At 31.6% G+C, this 18,650-nt stretch overlaps 1 protein-coding gene across 1 annotated transcript; it reads right to left on the bottom strand.

Moving 5' to 3' along the window:
- Positions 1 to 6,899: 6,899 nt before the first annotated feature.
- Positions 6,900 to 12,647, bottom strand: LOC102626748 (cyclic nucleotide-gated ion channel 1-like). Its single transcript, XM_006490471.3, has 7 exons — positions 12,327 to 12,647; positions 10,392 to 10,905; positions 9,347 to 9,541; positions 8,900 to 9,183; positions 8,155 to 8,266; positions 7,831 to 8,055; positions 6,900 to 7,516 (listed from the first exon to the last, which is right to left on the bottom strand). Coding segments are annotated over exons 1-7 (1,842 nt in total). The 5' UTR covers positions 12,329 to 12,647; the 3' UTR covers positions 6,900 to 7,006.
- Positions 12,648 to 18,650: the final 6,003 nt, after the last annotated feature.

Genomic DNA, 18,650 nt, shown 5'->3' with positions numbered 1-18,650 from the left:
CCAAAAGGAATATTTGATTTGATGAAATCAAATCAAATATATTCTGTTAGAAAAAAGAGAGATTGTCGGTTGTAAAATCCGCAAAAATCCTAAGCAGCCCACAAAGAATAGTGTTCCTTAGCTACCACAACTGTCACTATACAGATAGCCTCCGCAAAAAAGAATCTTGGACCACCTACAACGTACACCACGTGTGCTAAACGACAGTACCCATCCAAAAACCGCCTCCTTGCCCTCCAATGTGTTCCCAATAGCTCAAAAACTGTCAAAATGGTAAAGAGACGTGATAATTTTAGAGAGGACAATAAAATCTCCACTAAAAATATGCCCCGTGGCAAGGTACTCAAGCTGTACTATATAAAGGCCAAAAAATGTTCTATCTTTGTCATAAGCTCCTACACTCACACACTCTTAATGTCTGTTTGGTATGGCTTATTTAAGAGCCATAAGTGCTTATTTAATCGTATAAGCACTTTTTAAAATTTTTTATAGTGTTTGGTTATTTTTTTAATAGAGTTTTTTTAACTTAAATAAGCTAATTTACCTCTACTAGTAAAAGCCCAAAATTTGAGCTTTTAGGAGTAGAGGCTATAGAGCTTTTCTAAAAATATATAATATAAAAAATATTACACATTTTAATGGTTCAAAAGTACTTTTTTTATTGACAACTAAACACCCAATGACTTTTTGTCCAAAAGCTCTATTGGTATAAGCTCTACTACTATAAGCTCTACTGTTATAAGCTCTATTTAATAAGCTGTACTAAACGGAGTCTTAATCTTGTCACAAACACACATAAAACCAAGGGGTTGATGTCTTTTCCAACCTCCGGCCACCAATTTTTTAGAGGGCTTGCAAGCTCTCATCTCCCAAAAAGTTCAAGTAGATGACTTGAACATCAGAAGGTGGTTGTTGACCATCACCTGCTCCACCTCTAACCTTATTTCCTTATTTTGCAAATCTAGGGATGTTCCTTCAAGATTTCTAACATTAATCCAGACCCCTTGTTTCTGTCATCTCAATCCTCCTCTTCTTTAGCTTCTTTATATGCTCTAACTAGCCTATACACTAAGATCTAGTGAGGTACTCCAAACCCCCTAAAACAAATTCATTGTTGTTGGTGTGATTTTACCCATTTATCCTTTAACCCAAAATCTACTAAAAAAATAATTGTTATAATATTATATTAATTGATAGTAATAATAATATATTAATTATTTTGATTATTTATTCAAATATTATAATTATTAATAACTATTGTTAATAATATATTAATAAATTAATTAATATAAATAATTATTATAGTAATATATTAATTAATAATAATAATAATAATAATAATAATCATCATCATCATCATCATCATCATATTTAATTATTGTGATTATTTATTCAAAAACTATAATTATTAATCATTATTGTTTTTAATATATTAATTAATTATAAATAAGGGCAAAATGGTGAATCCTTATAATGGGAGACTCATTCCTAAGCCCTCCTAGAGAATGAGTCTTCCATTCCTCATTCTCAAATTGTGGTGGGCTCCACGATTCTGATTCCGATTTTCGATGCTATTTTACAAAGTAAACGCCGTCAATGATTTCGAATCCGGCTTTCGATTCTTTAATTCGGTAATTAAACGCAACGTTAGTCTAACCTAGACAAGCTGAGGTTACTAGACGTATTTATTTATTCAATTAACTAGCTTCGAATGATATGTGCATGTTTGGGTTGTCAAAGAGAAGGACAATATATTGGGTTTATATGATCCAAGGTCATTGGTAAAAACCAATTAATACACCTAGCAAAAGTGTCAGTAGATATATACAAGTCGATTCATGTGGTTCATATGCGAGGTTTTGTCATAGGAAAAAATTTCTTAATTAATTTGCATGCATTAGTTTGATTTTGTAAGTTTGTATATTTTAACATAAGCACACAACGTTAATAGAACTTGAGATATCAACCTTCATACATCACAGTTTCAAAGAGAACTGATACTGCTGCTCCTTTCATTTAAGTGCAAAAACAAATTGATGAAAATTTGTTGACAAATAATATTGAAGCAATTGCTAGACAAAGGACCCATACATGAGGAAAGCATGAACCAACCACACTTAAATGAACAACAAACTTCGAGAAATATGAATGGCGGTAGTTTGTGGCGTCTACGAGCTGTCTCTAAAAACTTGTATGAGAATCTTCTAAGAATATTTATAGAGCTTGATCTATCAAGAAATAGAGCTTTTAAACAACCGAACAATATTTTAACTACGACACCAAGCTTAACTAAAAGAATTTTAGCCACACTGTTAACGTAAGACCTTCCTAAACAAATAAATGATATTGTAGATGAACAATAAAAAACTAAACATTCTTTTCCCAGTGGCTAGAGTTAATGTTCAACAGACGTGACAAACACATATGTTTTCTGAAGTCAAGGCTGTGTTTCTTAAATTTGAGGAACTGGTGGGTTAAAATAAATTAAAATGCAAAGGTTGATGTATTCTAGACTCTCATAGTTGCTTTGGATTTGGGTTTTGGTGCATTAGTCATGCTAATCTACAATTGAAATTGTCGTTTTCTATTTTCACCAAACCTTGCAATTCCTACTAACAATCTAGTATACAAGTATTTACTCTCAAGATCTGGCAATTTCTGAAGCAACAAGTGGGACATTGACACGTCCTCCTGGAAGATCACCACTACGCCGTACAGATCGACGCATATAAGTAAAAATTCACGTAGCATAAATGGCAGCACGAAATTTGGATGATTTTCTACCAGTCTCGGCCTCTTGATCTTGCAAAATATTCTACTTTACGTATAGAGATTTTTCAAGTTTCATTTTCTTATAGCGGCACCAAGTTGTTTGTATTACACAAGCTTTGTGGTCGTGGTCAGTAGCGTGCCTTGTGTGATGAAGTACATCTCACAAATCGAATCACCTTCCTTAATAATGTTGCATTCTTGTGTGTATAACACTGACATAACATATCAGCATTAATATCAGAAATTGCAGATTAGGTGTGCGTCGTTGTGATCAAGTGTGCGTCTTTGTGCACGTGATGTACTATGTGTCAAGATTTTATTAGAGAATTGTGGTGCACTAGCTTATAAAATTATGACATGTAGTTGCACACATATAATTTTATAATAAAGGAATCCCTTACTATATTAAGAAAAGGAAGAAACTAAAAGACCAAAAACACAAATTTTAATATTGTAAGAAAAAATACGATGGATTGGAGTGTTTGTTTTTCTATCTTTTATCTTGCCTCTTACTTTAATATGTGTATGTGTCTGTCAGACTGATCAAGTGGACATTACGCGTGTTATTTTGCACGACAGGCCACGTGTTGCCTTATTGTTAGTGACACGTGGCCTAGTGTGCCCAATAAGATGTGCGATCACGTGCACCTAATTGGGTCTCTCTCTCTCTCTCTCTCTCTCTCTCTCTCTCTCTCTATATATATATATATATATATATATAAATTTTCTCTCGTGGATGTTTACACTAAATTTTGTGCGAATTTAGTGTTTTAAAATGCAACAAAATACTTTTGTACCTAAAACACAAAATTTGTATTTTATTCCTTATAAAAGTTCACAAGGGAGAACAATTCTCTCTTTCGCTCTTTCTCTATATGTATACTACTTATCTAATCACGACAAAAAAAATGTGTTTTAACATCTGAAAAGTACTACCAAAAGAAAATGATAGCATTTTAGGTAATGCCAAGTTAGACTATGTAACAAAAAGTCTTGCCATTTAACAACATTCATTTAATGTTACAAACTATTATACATAACATTTGAAAACAACTATGCAATCACTAATTATTACTTTGTAGAAATGCTATTATTCTACTTTGCGTACAGAGATTTTTCAAGCTTCATTTTCTTATAGCAGCACCAAGCTGCTTGTATTACACGTGCTTTCAAAGTCCTACACTCGTGCGAGTACAACCTGAAAATGTTTAGAGGTTGCATTGTGATGCTGCCAGAACTGATAAACAGCAACCCTCAAGTCATCAACACTTATAGCAAAGGCTTCGACATTTGTAACGCTGCTAAGAGCACAATTTAAAAGAGGAATGTTTAAGAGGGGATAAGATCTAAAGCTGAAGTAGCAAGTGATTCACCCCAAAATTCACCAATATTAAGATATTTTTCAAAACACTTGTATTCCTATTGCCATTTGTGGTCGTGATTAGTAGCGTGCCTTGTGTGATGAAGAACATCTCATAAATTGAATCACATTCCTTAACAATGCAGCATTCTTGTGTGTATAGCACTGGCTTAGCATATCAGCATTAATATCAGAAACTGCAGATTAGGTGTGCGTCGTTGTCATTAGGTGTGCGTCTTTGTGCACGTGATGTACCATGTGTCAAGATTTTATTAAAAAATTATAGTGCACGAGCTTATAGAATTATGACACGTTGCTACGCACATATAATTTATAAAAAAGGAATCCCTTACTATATTAAGAAAAAGGAACAAACTAAAAAATCAAAATTATAAATTTTAGTGTATTACGAAAAAAATATAGTGGATTGGAGTGTTTGTTTTTCTATTTTTTATCTTGTCTCTTACTTCAATATGTGTATGTGTGTGTCAGACTAATCAAGTGAAACATTGTGCGTGTTATTGTGCGCGACAAGTTACATGTTGCATCATTGTTATTGGCCTAGTGCGCTCAATAAGATGTGCAATGACGTGCACCTAATTGGGTCGTTTAAAATGTAACAAAATACTTTTATACCTAAAACAACAAATTTGTATTTTATTCCTTATAAAAGTTGGCAAGAGAGAACAATTCTCTCTCTTTCTCTCTCTCTCTAAATATAATACTTATCTAATTAAGACAAAAAGAGTGTGTTTTAACATCTGAAAAGTACTACCAAAAGCAAATGATAGCATTTTAGGTAATGCTAAGTTAGACCATGTAACAAAAAGTCTTGCCATTTAACATCATCCATTCAATGTTACAAACTATTATACATAACATTTGAAAACAACTATGCAATCACTAATTATTAATTTGTAGAAATGCTATGATTCTACTTTAAGTACAGAGATTTTTCAGGCTTCATTTTCTTATAGCAGCACCAAATTGCTTGTATTACACGAGCTTTCAAAGTCCTCCACTCGTGCGAGTACAACCTGAAAATGTTTAGAGGTTGCATGTTGCGATTGCGATACTGCTAGAACTGATAAACAACAGCCCTTAAGTCATCAACATTTATGACAAAGGCTTCGACTTTTGTAATGCTGCTGAGAGCACAATTTAAAAGGAGAATGTTTGAGAGGGGAAATGATCTAAAGCTGAAGTAGCAAGCGATTCACCCCAAAAGTCACCAATATTAAGATATTTTTAAAAACACTTGTATTCCTATTGCCATTTGTGGTCGTGGTCAGTAGCGTACGTTGCGTGATGAAGAGCATCTCACAAATTGAATCACATTCCTTAACAATGCAGTATTCTTGTGTGTATAGCACTGGCTTAGCATATCAGCATTAATATCAGAAACTGCAGATTAGGTGTGCGTCTTTGTGCACGTGATGTACCATGTGTCAAGATTTTATTAAAGAATTGTGGTGCACGAGCTTATAGAACTATGACACGTAGCTACGCACATATAATTTATAAAAAAGGAATCCCTTACTATATTAAGAAAAAGGAACAAACTAAAAGACCAAAAACATAAATTTTAGTGTATTATGGAAAAAATATAGTGGATTGGAGTGTTTGTTTTTCTATCTTTTATCTTGTCTCTTACTTCAATATGTCTATGTGTGTGTCAGACTAATCAAGTGAGACATTGCGCGTGTTATTGTGCGCGACAAGTCACGTGTTGCATCATTGTTATTGGCCTAGTGCGCCCAATAAGATGTGCGGTGACATGCACCTAATTGGGTCTTTTAAAATGCAACAAAATACTTCAATAGCTTTCCATACCTCAAGTGAAGTTTCTAGACTGAAGACCAAAATAATGATGCATTCACTCATTGAAGAAAGCAGCCATCCAAGAAGCATTTGATCTTGTGATCTCCGGGTGACATACTCTGGATTTTCAACAGATTTGAGGTCATCACCAATTCTTTGAGCAGTGTGAGAAGGTGGAGGAGTTACTGAATCATCAATGGATTTTTCAAGTCTATTTCCATGAATGGAAGTAAGAACTTGGGATCGCCAAATCAAGTAATTTGATTGATCCAACTTGACAGGAGTGTTAAATGAAAAGGTAATTGTGCTTGAATTAATCGCAACATTATAGACTGTATTAGAAGATGAAGCAAGATGTACTGAAGTCATACTGGCTCTGATACCAAGTTAAAATTATTTTAATGACTGTTTGGTTAACAAGAAAATGAAAGAAAGTTGAGGGAATAAAACTGAAGTTCAGAGGATTCTAGAATATCATTTGATTTATTCTGAATGAATACAATGTGATTACATTGTTGTTTATATACACAGCTGAAGATAACAGCTCAAATGTATTGCTAACTATAACTAATCAAAACGAATCTTCACGTGTGCTGGTAATTACATAACCACCAGGTGCCACCTGGACAGCCAAGTCATCAACCTTTAACCGTGTGCTGCAGCTGCTGCAATCCTCTGCTTTATCTTCTATTTTGCTTATTGTACAGCAAGCAAGATGAGCTTTCTTAACAGAAGTTTATCGCTTATTTTTGCATGCATTATTAAACCATGCCATTGTATATAATTGTTGTTTAAGATAGCAATGCTTTCTTAACTTCTAATTTTAGAAATGGAACTCTCAGCAACCAGGTGTGAAATGAGTCTTTCAGACAAAAGATTATACCTGTGTACAAAATTTCCTAATCGAACATGACGATTAATGCTTCTGATCTTGTAGCCGATAATAAATTCGGAGATCGACACTCTACCTCCATTTTGTATAATAATTTGTACATAAACATGAACTAGTCATGCAGATAATTATTACAATTAAGCCAGTCTCAGATGGTTATTCTACTGCAGTTCTTTTGCAGCCCAATTCAGCGCTTTTCTGACGTGTGATTTTTGCCTAGCCTTCCTGATCTCACGGAAAAACTTTCTGAAACGCCAGTATGATTGTAACAAACGAGCAGCCCCGTCGCTACGTTCGACTGATGATAATATTAATACGTGTTCCAAGTCTTGAGCCATAACAGTAAAGGCTTCAACGTCAGTAAGTGGTTGAATGGTTTTTTTTGAGATTGGGATGTTGGATGAATGTTCATCCCGGGCCCAAGCGATAAGTTCTCCTCCGAAAAAGTCACCATGTTTCAAAAGATCCTCTCTACGACAACGACTATTACTAGTGGTAGTTGTTTCATTCCTGGAAGTGTAAGTCCATAGCTTGCCTTTGAGCACAAATATCATCTCATCAATTGGGTCTCCCTCCCGAATAATGCGTGTACGCTCAATAAAGAAAACTGGCTTTAGAAATTCACAGAGATACCCCAACCAATGTTCACTCCAATTTTCGAACTCTTTAACCTATATATGTAGATGGATGGACATCAAAAAAACAGAATTAGATCAATGCATTCAAACGATTAATAAGGGTAATGGAATATAACAAATATTGTTTATTTTCTTGTAATAAGCGAGGAGTGGTAATTGGCAATGGACAACTCATAGTAATTGTTGTTCCTAGGAGTTTGACCGAATGGTAATTTTAGAAAATCTCTTTTGGACTCTGCCCACTCCTAACTTTTTAGAAAAAGGATTTATAGCAATCGCTGAATTAATATGTAAAGAAACATAATTTTCCATTATTGTTATTGGATAAAGAAGTAATAGGAACTCACATTCTTGATTAGTTTAATGCAGAGTTTTCGCTTTATTTTGTTGCCAAGTTCGCGGGGAAGATCATTCACCAAATTATCAACATCAACACGTTTAGTTTCTTGCCATTTCTCTTGCTTGTATTTCCTCAGTTGCTCTCTTACATCAGAAGAAATTTCTCCGAAGTTCGGCCACTGCTTTATCTCCTTCCACTTCTTTCTTATCATATGTGATCTTGCAGTGTCCGACTGCAGTTAAATCCATTAATATCATATGTACTTCAATGTTAATTATAGCATTTGGAATTGAGTTAATTGTGATATAAGGAGCAGAAAATGTATATGAACCTGCATCTTCCCAATTAAAAAGACAAACAACAGCACACCAAAGTTGGTCATGCAAATTGCAAAAATGTTTTCCCAGATATCGGTGCTTGTTTTCAGGTTCTGACCAAAAGCACTGCAAAAGGTTCAATAATAAATATGCATTATTATGTCACAGGACCACAATTGAAATGATAGAAACCAAGAATAAAATCATTCTTCTATGCAAAGAATCACCCATAGATAGTAACCATTGATAAAAATCACACTACTGAGGTCTTGATATCTAACACAAAATTCTGAGATCTGAAAAACATGTACACTCGTTGAGAATTATTATATAAGAATATGAAGTTGACAAACATATGTACGCTTGTGTCAACTAAAAAATTAGACCACATGTAGTAACCATTGACTAAAATCGCACTATGTTCTTACTCAATTATGGTCATTATGAACCAAAATGGATCTCCATATGAAGCATATACATGTGGTAAAAAACCCGTTGTCATTTTGACATAGAATATAAGTGCCATTCGGGTAATGCAAATATGGAACAAATCCCCTACTTACGATAACTGATCACAACCCTTTTACGCCATCCATTTCCTTATATGAATTGACACTTACAAGGGTAATTCTTCCCTCATTCTGTAGGGGATTTCAAAAAGAAGGAAAAAAAAAAGAATTAAAACAGCTTCATCAATATTGTTTCTTTTTTTCTTTTCTCAACCATAACGTCAAAAAGAAAGTATGATTTTGCTCAAACCTGAGATTTTGCAGGCCCCATTGCAAACAATGTAACAATTTCTTTGGAAAATTCGTCACCTCCACAATACCAGACTCAATAGCATCCTTGTATAATCCAAAATTGTAGTTTGATGTATTTCCTGATTTTATATTGCAAAAATCATTTAGAAAAGTGTAGTCTCTTGTACTCCTGTCTTCACAATTAAACGAACTATGATCGCATCCAGTATTATTTTTGCAGGCTTTCTTCCAGCATGCTGTCACTTTTGCTATGGCGTAAAAGTACCATAAGGCTCCAAATACCTGGAAAATGTGCATGACAGAGAAATAACTGTATATCCAGATTCCAGAATGCTAGTTATACAAGCTTACAGAAAAGGGGAGAAAAGGTTGGCATAAAGGTTTATTTATTGGACTTCATATCTTATGAATTAAATTGCGTGAATGGCCAGATATAATAACTTACATGGCCGCCTTGCATGTAAAGAAGAATGTTGAACCCAACGATAGCCCATGGAGCTTCAGCAAGTATCCCTGAAACCCCTGTTGCTTGTGTAAACAAGTAGTAGGTTCGAATAACCCTTAGCAAATACTGTATAAGAGATAAGCTCATTGCGTACATAAATTCCGGGCCTCTCAATTTTTGTAATTTCACTAGCACCTGCACAATTTTGTGTGCTATTAAGTACTTTATGAAAATAATTAAATACGTCGGACAATGCATAGTATGAGAATTCCCGTGTAGATGACTGCAAGTTTTTTAATCCGAACTGTGAACTCTTTGTACAATAGGATAAATCCTATTTTAGTCTCTACAGTATGAGCTAATTAATTACCTTAATTAGTCTTTTTTTTAATATGTGCAAACACACACTCTCCTTCAGTGTGGACATCATCACTTTCTTATATTAAAGTGAGTATGTTAGTAAAATATAAAATATATAAATTTTAATAAATTAAATTTTTTTTAATTAGTGTATTAAAATATATGTTTTTTTGTATTTTACTGGCATCATCACTCATGCTTTATGTACGTTTGTTTCCACTAAAATCTACTATGTTCTTTATTTTTAACATATTGCATGGCGCATTTGTTTAAATTTTAAGTAACATGTGATAAAATATTAATTTAATTACCTTAAAGGTAGATCTAACAGCAAGTAACAATAGCTAACTTAGTAATCCTCAAAAAATAAATCGACTACATGGGTAACTAGTCTAAAACTTAAGGACTAAAGGAGAAATTAAATCTTGAAAATGTCTAAGAATAACAAAAAAAAAGTCTTGGGTGCTCCAATAATATTGCTACCTTTTTATTCACTCCTTGTTAGGCCTATCCGTCAAACATTATAATACTCATACACGTGGTGAAAAGTGAATGAGTATATAATCAACAGTACCCAAGGACTTCAGAATCGATATAGCACTCGATATTTTGTAAATTTGCTGTAATGTTTGACAAATATGCTAGCTTAATAATTTGAAAGCTGTGGATATTTAATTTTCCATACCTGAGGGAGGGGAAGAGTGGCCAAGATGTCAATGAGAAAGACCAACCACACACGCATACGCATATATTGAGTCCTTTTTTTATCAGCTGATCTAGTACGCAGGTCAAAGATAAAATGAATTATCTTTAACAAATCGAGGACCGAACGAAGAACAGTCGCTGTGGTTCCCAAAATCTTATCGATTTCAATGCACTTATTTTCATCATTCATAACCGGAGTGTAGAAGAACAAAGGGTCCAATATAATTGCAGTCACAGACAGTAGAAGAAAAATCTTTTTCTTGATTACCAACTTTATAACTGTCTTAATGACATGCCTGTTTATTATCTTGATAAAAGGCTCTATCAGTTCATAATTTAAAGTTATTATGAACAGTACCGCAAACAACAACCAGTATAAAATTTTGCTAAGCAAATTGAGCAACCAGTCCAACATGACAGTCAAAAGTTTACGTTCACTAACTTCTCCGGGAACTTGTTCTGCTATGCCTTCCTCTAATTGCGAGTCCTGAGACCTGATCAAGACATGTTATACGTAGTTAAAAATTTTTAAACATTGCATATATTTTATGAGCAGCCACAACATTGCAATTCCTCAACAGATAAATGCTTTTGGCATCCTGGTCCAATATCGCATTACATCCTTATAGTTTGTAAAATATCATAGCGCATCATTTTTGCACAATTTTACTGCAGTTTTAAAGGATAAAATCTCGTTTAGTCCCTATATTTTGAGGTTAGTACCTGTTTAGTCCTTACATTTTTTAAAATATCTCAAAACATCTTCGCATTAAATTATTAGCAAATTTCCTTTTACTTTTTGTTGCTTTTGGCTTAATTTTTACAATATTACCCTCTTACAATATTTTTTGGACATTAGTAAAAAAAATAATTATCAATTTAATCTCAAAAAATAAAATAGAAACAAAATTAATATATGTTACTTTTTTGTAACACACTGCTGAGAAATTAATATATTAATTTTTTTTATTACTAATATCCAAAAAAATAGGTAATTTAATTATTTTTACAATAAATTTTTTTTGGACACATGTAAACATTCACGAAAATTAATATATATTCTTTTTATTTTTATGGTTAAATTGATAATTTAATTTTTTTTTCTTTTTATTAATTTTATAAATAGAAACATTACTGTAAGAGGGTAATATTGTAAAAACAAGTCAAAAGAAACAAAAAGTAACAGTAGGGATGTCAATAATTTAAGGGTATGGATGTTTTGAGGTATTTTTAAAAATATAAGGACTAAATGGGCACTAATCTTAAAATATAAGAATGAAACGAGCTTTTACCCCCAGTTTTAAATATGACTCGGGTCAGAAAATTTGACCCAACTCATTCCCATGTCTTCTACATTCAAATAAAAATTAATAAAAAAATTTTTTTCTTAATTTATTAGAACTATTTTTTATAAATATGAAAATGTACATAAAGCTATCTTGAAAAGAAATAAAATGTTAACACTTATATTCCTTATAAAAAATTAATTTTACAAGATGATTGTAATTATTAATATTTATTATTCCCTTAAAAAACTTCGAAAGATTATGCAAAAATTAAGCTTTTAAAATAACTCACATTGAGTTTTTGCTAAAGGATTTTTTTTAAAAAAATTATTTATATACCAAACCAACAAATGGTAACTTACATTTAATGAGCGATAATCAACAAAATGGGGGAGAAAAATCATTTTCTGTTATTCTTGCGTCAGTTATAAGAACTTTGGTTACTCTTTTTGATTTATTTTGAATACTAACAATATTAATAAAAGTTCAGTTCTTTCAAAGATAAGTTCATGGCTTGGTCCAAATACATTCATTGCGAATTAGAAACATTAAGAAAATAACACTAGCTCCACAAAAAGGGTAAGCACTAGTGTTACAGTGCTGAAAGAAAGGGGGAAAAAAAAACTTACATTATCAGCTAGCAATGACAAATCCAAGTGAAGATTTAAACTTTGGAGGAAGAAAAGGCGGCAGCGTACTATGACGAGCTGACCCGGAAGGGCGGAGGAGCCGCTAGATTCAAGCAAGGTCTCGGCTTTTCCTCCTCATCCACTTCCGAAAACGACGCCGTACCCGCAAAACATACTTCTTTCCTTAAAGTGCAGTGATCCTTCACAGTTTGGCTCTTGTATGAACGATCAATCGGATATTTCTACATATATAAAGGATTCAAATTATTTAGAATTTGCTGTGAAAGAAAAGTAAGTTCCCTTAAGTTAGGGTATTTATAGGATCCAGCTAACTTGCAACAATTTAAAGGACTACCAATTTTTGCTTTTTGTGATGTTAGATTTCGTCTAACCCCTTACTTTTTTTTATTTACAGTTTATTTATAACGTTATATGTTTTAGTTGGTGAATTTTAAATATAACTTTATTTTATTGGATATTATTTATTTGTTTTATTTATATTTTTTTATAAGTTTATGTGCCTTGGCCAGTGATCTTCTAAAATGTACTTTATTTCATTTAATATTATTGAACTTTCCAAAAGAATAAGTATACTACTAAGCATATGATTAGATAATATTAAATAATATTTTTTAAATAAAATAACAATATTAAAAATTTATTCTTTAAATAAATAAATAATATAAAAAATAATATTTATTTTTTAGGACTCACTATTGTTTGTTCTATTTTTAATATTATTTAATTTTGAAAAAATAAATATAATAATAAGCCTATGACTATATAATGTTAAATAAAATCAAATAAATAATATTAATTAAAAAAGATATTTATTTTTTAATACTCACTACTGATTATTTTATTTTATTTTATTTTATTGATTTTTAAATACGAAATATAATAATAAGTTGATAACTAAATAATATTAAATAAAAAATTCTTATATTTATTTTTAATGCTTACTACTGATTATTTTATTTTATTTAAATTTTTTTAGTTTTTTAAAGATTAAATAAAAAAGCCTATAATTAAATAATATTAAATAAAATGAGAATAAATAATATTAAATAATATTTATTTTTAATAAAATATATAATATTAAAAATTAATTCTTTTATATAAAATATATAATATTAAAATAAAATTTATTTTTTAAGACTCATTATTAATTAAACAATATAAAATTGAAATAATTCGGACTTTGCTAAAATTTATATATAGACATATTAAAATAACACTGGGTTGCTTGGATGAAATGACACTGGGTTGCTATCGATTTCTATAGTGTAGGTTCATAGCCGGGGAAGTAATTGGGCACAAATATCATTTATAGAGAATTTGCTGATGCAATGAGGGGCCGAAATTCTTATACATGTGATTAAGTTATTAGCTATATGTGTATAATTAAGTAATTAGGAAGCACTAGTTGGGGGTATTTGTGTCCATGGAGATATAGAGCTCGTTGTTGACAGTATACTTACTGAGAGTGTGTAAGTGTAATCATGGATCTGACTATTTAAATTAAAAAATGGGGGTTCCGCTAACTTACAGAGTTGGTAATTATCACATATGCATATATGCTCCCATATGATAATCTTATCATAAATTGAAAGGGTACGAGGACTTGATTGAAGAAATAAACGGATATTTGAATAAAAAAAAATTTATAATAAAGACAAGTATTAATTTGTTATGAATGTAACTTACATAAACGGTAAGTTAGCAGGATCTTAAGTAAGATTTTATTATTTATTTAAAGAGTTATTTTAGTATTTAAAATTTTAAAAGACATTTTAATTAAAAAATTTTGAATATAAAATATTTTTTTTTCTTTAATTTTATAAAATTATTTTTTAATTTATATTTTATTATTTTTTATTGAAGAGAAATATTTTAATTATTATTTATTTTTTTTAAAAATTATTTATTTAATTAAAATAATATTAACTTATTTTTATTTAAAGAGTTTTTTGGAGAATTAAGATATTTTTTCACTCTTCTTTTAACCATATAAATAAGAAAATAAATATTTAAAAAATAAAATTAATAAATTTTTTTACAGATGCTCTAAATTTAAAAACAAAAATAAAAATGAGGACTGCAAAGGGATGGTAAAAACATCCAGGTCCGGCCCGGATCCGCAAAAATCCGGATCTGGAGTTCAAGAATCATAATCCGTGCGGATCTGGATTGACGGATTCGGAAAATCGGATATCCGGATCTGGATTAATTTTAATTATAATATTAATTTAATCTAATTTGTATTGAAAAATATATAAGCTAAAATTGAAAAAAAAAAGAATAAATCCAGTAACCCTAAGTCGAAAAGCGCAGACAACAACGGCATCACTTATCAAACCGTTCACGCCTCACGCCTCACACCTCCACCACTCACAAGCGTTTGAAATCGGAAACCACCCTAAAACACGTAATGACAGTGTAAATTAATTTGTTAGGAAACAAAAGTATACTATAATCACCCGCGTCCGATTGATGTGAAATTCTTCGAACTTAAAAGACAGTTACCAATAGGCTTTTAGTCTAATGAAAAAAGTCTTTTTAGTTTTATTACTTTCTCAATTATCAGTAAATTGAGTGAATACATTCTCTTCTTTATGAAATTACTCCCTCAATTATCAATAAATTGAGTGAATACATTCTCTTCTTTATGAAATGTGAGTGGAGTAAGTACTACTCAAATATTAGCGAGAGTTTAAAGAATTTAAGTAAGTACTTCAGTGGGTCAATACATGGCAAAGGTCCCAGTTATATAATATGATTGTAAATATTAATTATAATGTCTGATGTAATATTAGTAACAATATATATATAACAAACTTAAAAAAAAAAAAAAGGCAATCTTCGCTCCACAAAATGGCAATCTTGATATACAGTAATATGAGACTGAGAGGTTATGATATGCAAAAAATATATATAAATAAAGAGCAAATATTGATCCATAGACTGGAGAGGAGAATTTGATTAATTGTTTGGGTTTATTGCAAAATAGATTAAATAATAGTAACATTTCACAAGCACAGATGATGGGCAAAAGAGAACGATAAACAAGTTCCTTTAAGGATACATTCAAAATCATGGCTTTAAGAATTGTTTGCGAATTATTTGGTTAAAAAATAAAAAACCTCTCCCTTTACATTATTTTTTTTTGGGTTAAAATTTTGAAGTCAAAGGAGCAATGAGTATTATATATAATGAATCTGTAATGGAGATTTTATCGTGAATGTGGAAAAGAATCGATGAAGCTAGCGACCTTTCTTTATTGAGAGTCTTCATGAGTGCTTTCAGCATATTGCATTGTCGAAAAAATGATCTCATATTAGTTGAGATTGAATATTAAGTTAGGTAGATAAAACTTAGGCATCCCTTTGACTCTTGAAGTAACTTTGACGTTGAGTTAGGTTCAATGGATTTTCGTATGATATCATAGCCAATGCAAACTATTACCGAGTGCGCATTTACATATTCACATGACCGTAAACTGTCTTGAGAGAAATATTCCACGTTGGCTGAAATATACTAAACCGGCTAATTATTGACTGGCATGGCCCATCACTTTGTCCCTGGTATCTTTTTCAACATTAAAACATTTTTTTTTTCAAGAAATTAATTCAACCAATAGAACTGTAACCAACTGAATTTTGCCATGTGACAAAAACAAGAATAATCTATAGATCATGGAGTATCAAGTATTGCATTTTTTTTTTTTAAATTTCATGTTAAATAAATAGCCATTCCTAGTTGTTGCTTGCTTCTTCTAACCAACAAGTTGTTTTGACACCGAAATGATGCTCCTGCCATGCTTATTAATATTACAGCCATTAACAAAGTGTCTTGTTTCGACACTTTCAACCTGTTACTTACTTGCCCCACCTTCACCAGACTAATATAACCGCTTCATCAATTATTTTAGCTCGCGTCTGCCTTCAGGCCTTTGGATTTTAAAACGTCAAATCCGACCGTTGCCCAACTACGTACAAGATAATCTAAGGGGTAAAGTTTAGCCCAAGGGAATCTAGGCAGCATTTTTTTTTTAATTTACAATATAAACTGGTCTGGATTTTCTTGAAGTTTGAAGTAGTTTAAATTTTTTGTTGCAATTCGATAATTTAGCCCCGAATTTCTAGAAGCAAATTATGCAATTCAAAAAAATTAGATATAAGATTCATTTAGATTTAAATTTTAAGAAAAAAATAAGTAATAATATTGTCTTATTTTATTTAATAAAATATCATAGTCAATTATATTTTTAATTTTAGTAAATTATTAATTCATGACATGTTTTAAGATTTTTTTTTAAAGTATGATCTTATTAATTTATCAAACTTAATAATTTAGCTTGCTAACCCAAGTTTTGGCTATAAAAAGTTATTATGTAATGGAAGATATTAATTTATCAATCTGACCAAAATAAATTATCATTAATTTTTTAAACCTTTATCATTATCATTATTTTTTTAAAATAATTTTTTATCTTAATTTTTTTTAAATTAAAAAGATATTAATTTATCAACTATTAATCCATAGAGATTTTCTGACATAAATTAATCTTATATTTTCTCTTGAAAATTGTCAGCTTTGACAATTCTTCATTGGATAATTAAAAGACTCCTTACAAACTTTCCAGCTTCTACACTAGAGCATTTAAGACGCCGAAAATGAAATTGGGCCCTAGGCAATGAAATGCATTAAAGAGAAGCAAAAAAAATCACCATATACCATTAAAATTCAACATTATGAAGTTTCCACTTAAACGTATATAATTAAAGCCTGCTATAACAAATTATTCTCTTAATTATTGAAGAGGTTCAAATTTTTTACCTTAAAATTAAAGGGGAGGGATGTTAGCCAATCTAACCAAATCATGGGAGCTAAAAAATAAATAAGGCTCTTACTAACTTATATTCTAAGTCACAGTCCATGTAAGAGTCAGTAGGTCTCACTATGCATGTCATTATTGGTTGAGAGCGAATGTCATTGATGACGGTTGAGGGTAGTTCGCGGTAGTTGCGTAGTTAGACAAAGCTGAGTGAATGAGAGTGATTGTTATTGAATACGAACAAATTACAGTGTTAAATAATTGAATACAGACAAATAAAATTTGAATAAGTGGCTGACATAAGGGGCCCATCCTTGACTTATGAGCCCATGATTTTGAAAAGCCGAAAATGTGATATTGACGTCTTTCGTCACTTTCATAATTTATAAATGGATATGATATGATTTTTTTTTCTGCGTGTCGCACGAGCTTTTGATTTTGTAAAACGTAAAATCACCTGTGAAAAATGGTACCATACAGTCGTAAAATACTAAATCAAAAGAACTTCAAATGATACATATCAATTTTTTTTACAAAGTTTAGAAAATATTTGATTATATGGGGATCAGATCCTTTACTTTTAATCTTAACAAAAATATGTGTAGATAAGTTTATGAAAAAAATTGCTAAGAGCCTAAGATTTACTTAAACGTATACAAAGATCTATTCATTTTAGAAATTGTCACACAATTTTTATTTTAGGCCACACTAACCTGTTTTCAAACAATTTTGTCATTTGCAACCATAAACCAGATGGAATGGACAATATTTTATATATATTTAAACGAATTAAAATAGTAAAATTTAAAGTGCTTCACCGTACATAATTAACCTCAATGATTGTTAAATGTTACATGTTTATTAATATATATTGTGTTTGGATTATTTTAAATTTGTCACAACAATAAATCAAGACAAATCGAGTGCGATTAAAAGGTCGGGTAGTCGGATTTTATTTTCAATATGGGTTCGGTATTAGCTTAATTTGTATTAAGCTTTGAATAAAAAAAGGGAGCTGGTTGTATAAATTAAGAAAGGGAGAGGGAGAGGGAGAAAGAGAGAAGCTGACCAGGTTTGACCCGAACCGACCCGACCCGAACTCGCGCAACTCGACCCGACTCCAGCCACCGATTCCGGCCACCTCACCGGAAAATGGGTAGAACACTGGTGATCAAGCTTGAAAAACCCGTAGCTCAACCCATTTTTGTCGCCGTTGATTACACCGGAATTAGGCCGCGCCACTGCTTGGATCTTGTTCCTCAACTCACCCTCATCATTTTTCAATCAAACTCGCTACCTGAAACGGATAGAATTCCACCAATCGACCGGAAAGATCGCGGCTTGGGAAGCTCTATTCGCTGCCGTCGCCTTGCGTGGGTGGTTATCGCTGGCACCATTGGACTCATCAAGATCAGAACTATCAGATCTGAGCTTCCCGTCACCGTTGACCGAAGTCCGGTCACTGTTGACCAGCAGGAGTAGTTCGG

The sequence above is a fragment of the Citrus sinensis genome, chromosome 9, assembly GCF_022201045.2.
Source record: "Citrus sinensis cultivar Valencia sweet orange chromosome 9, DVS_A1.0, whole genome shotgun sequence".
Lineage (NCBI taxonomy): Eukaryota > Viridiplantae > Streptophyta > Magnoliopsida > Sapindales > Rutaceae > Citrus > Citrus sinensis.
The sequence above is the reverse complement of the archived record's forward strand: the minus strand, read 5'-3'. Positions and strand labels throughout refer to the sequence as shown.

Excerpts from the sequence above, each read along its gene's own strand:
- LOC102626748 (XM_006490471.3), bottom strand. Across the intron at positions 9,542-10,391 it reads CCACTCTTCCCCTCCCTCAG|GTGCTAGTGAAATTACAAAA; the intron begins GTATGGAAAATT and ends AAAATTGTGCAG. Across the intron at positions 9,184-9,346 it reads TTTACATGCAAGGCGGCCAT|GTATTTGGAGCCTTATGGTA; the intron begins GTAAGTTATTAT and ends CACATTTTCCAG.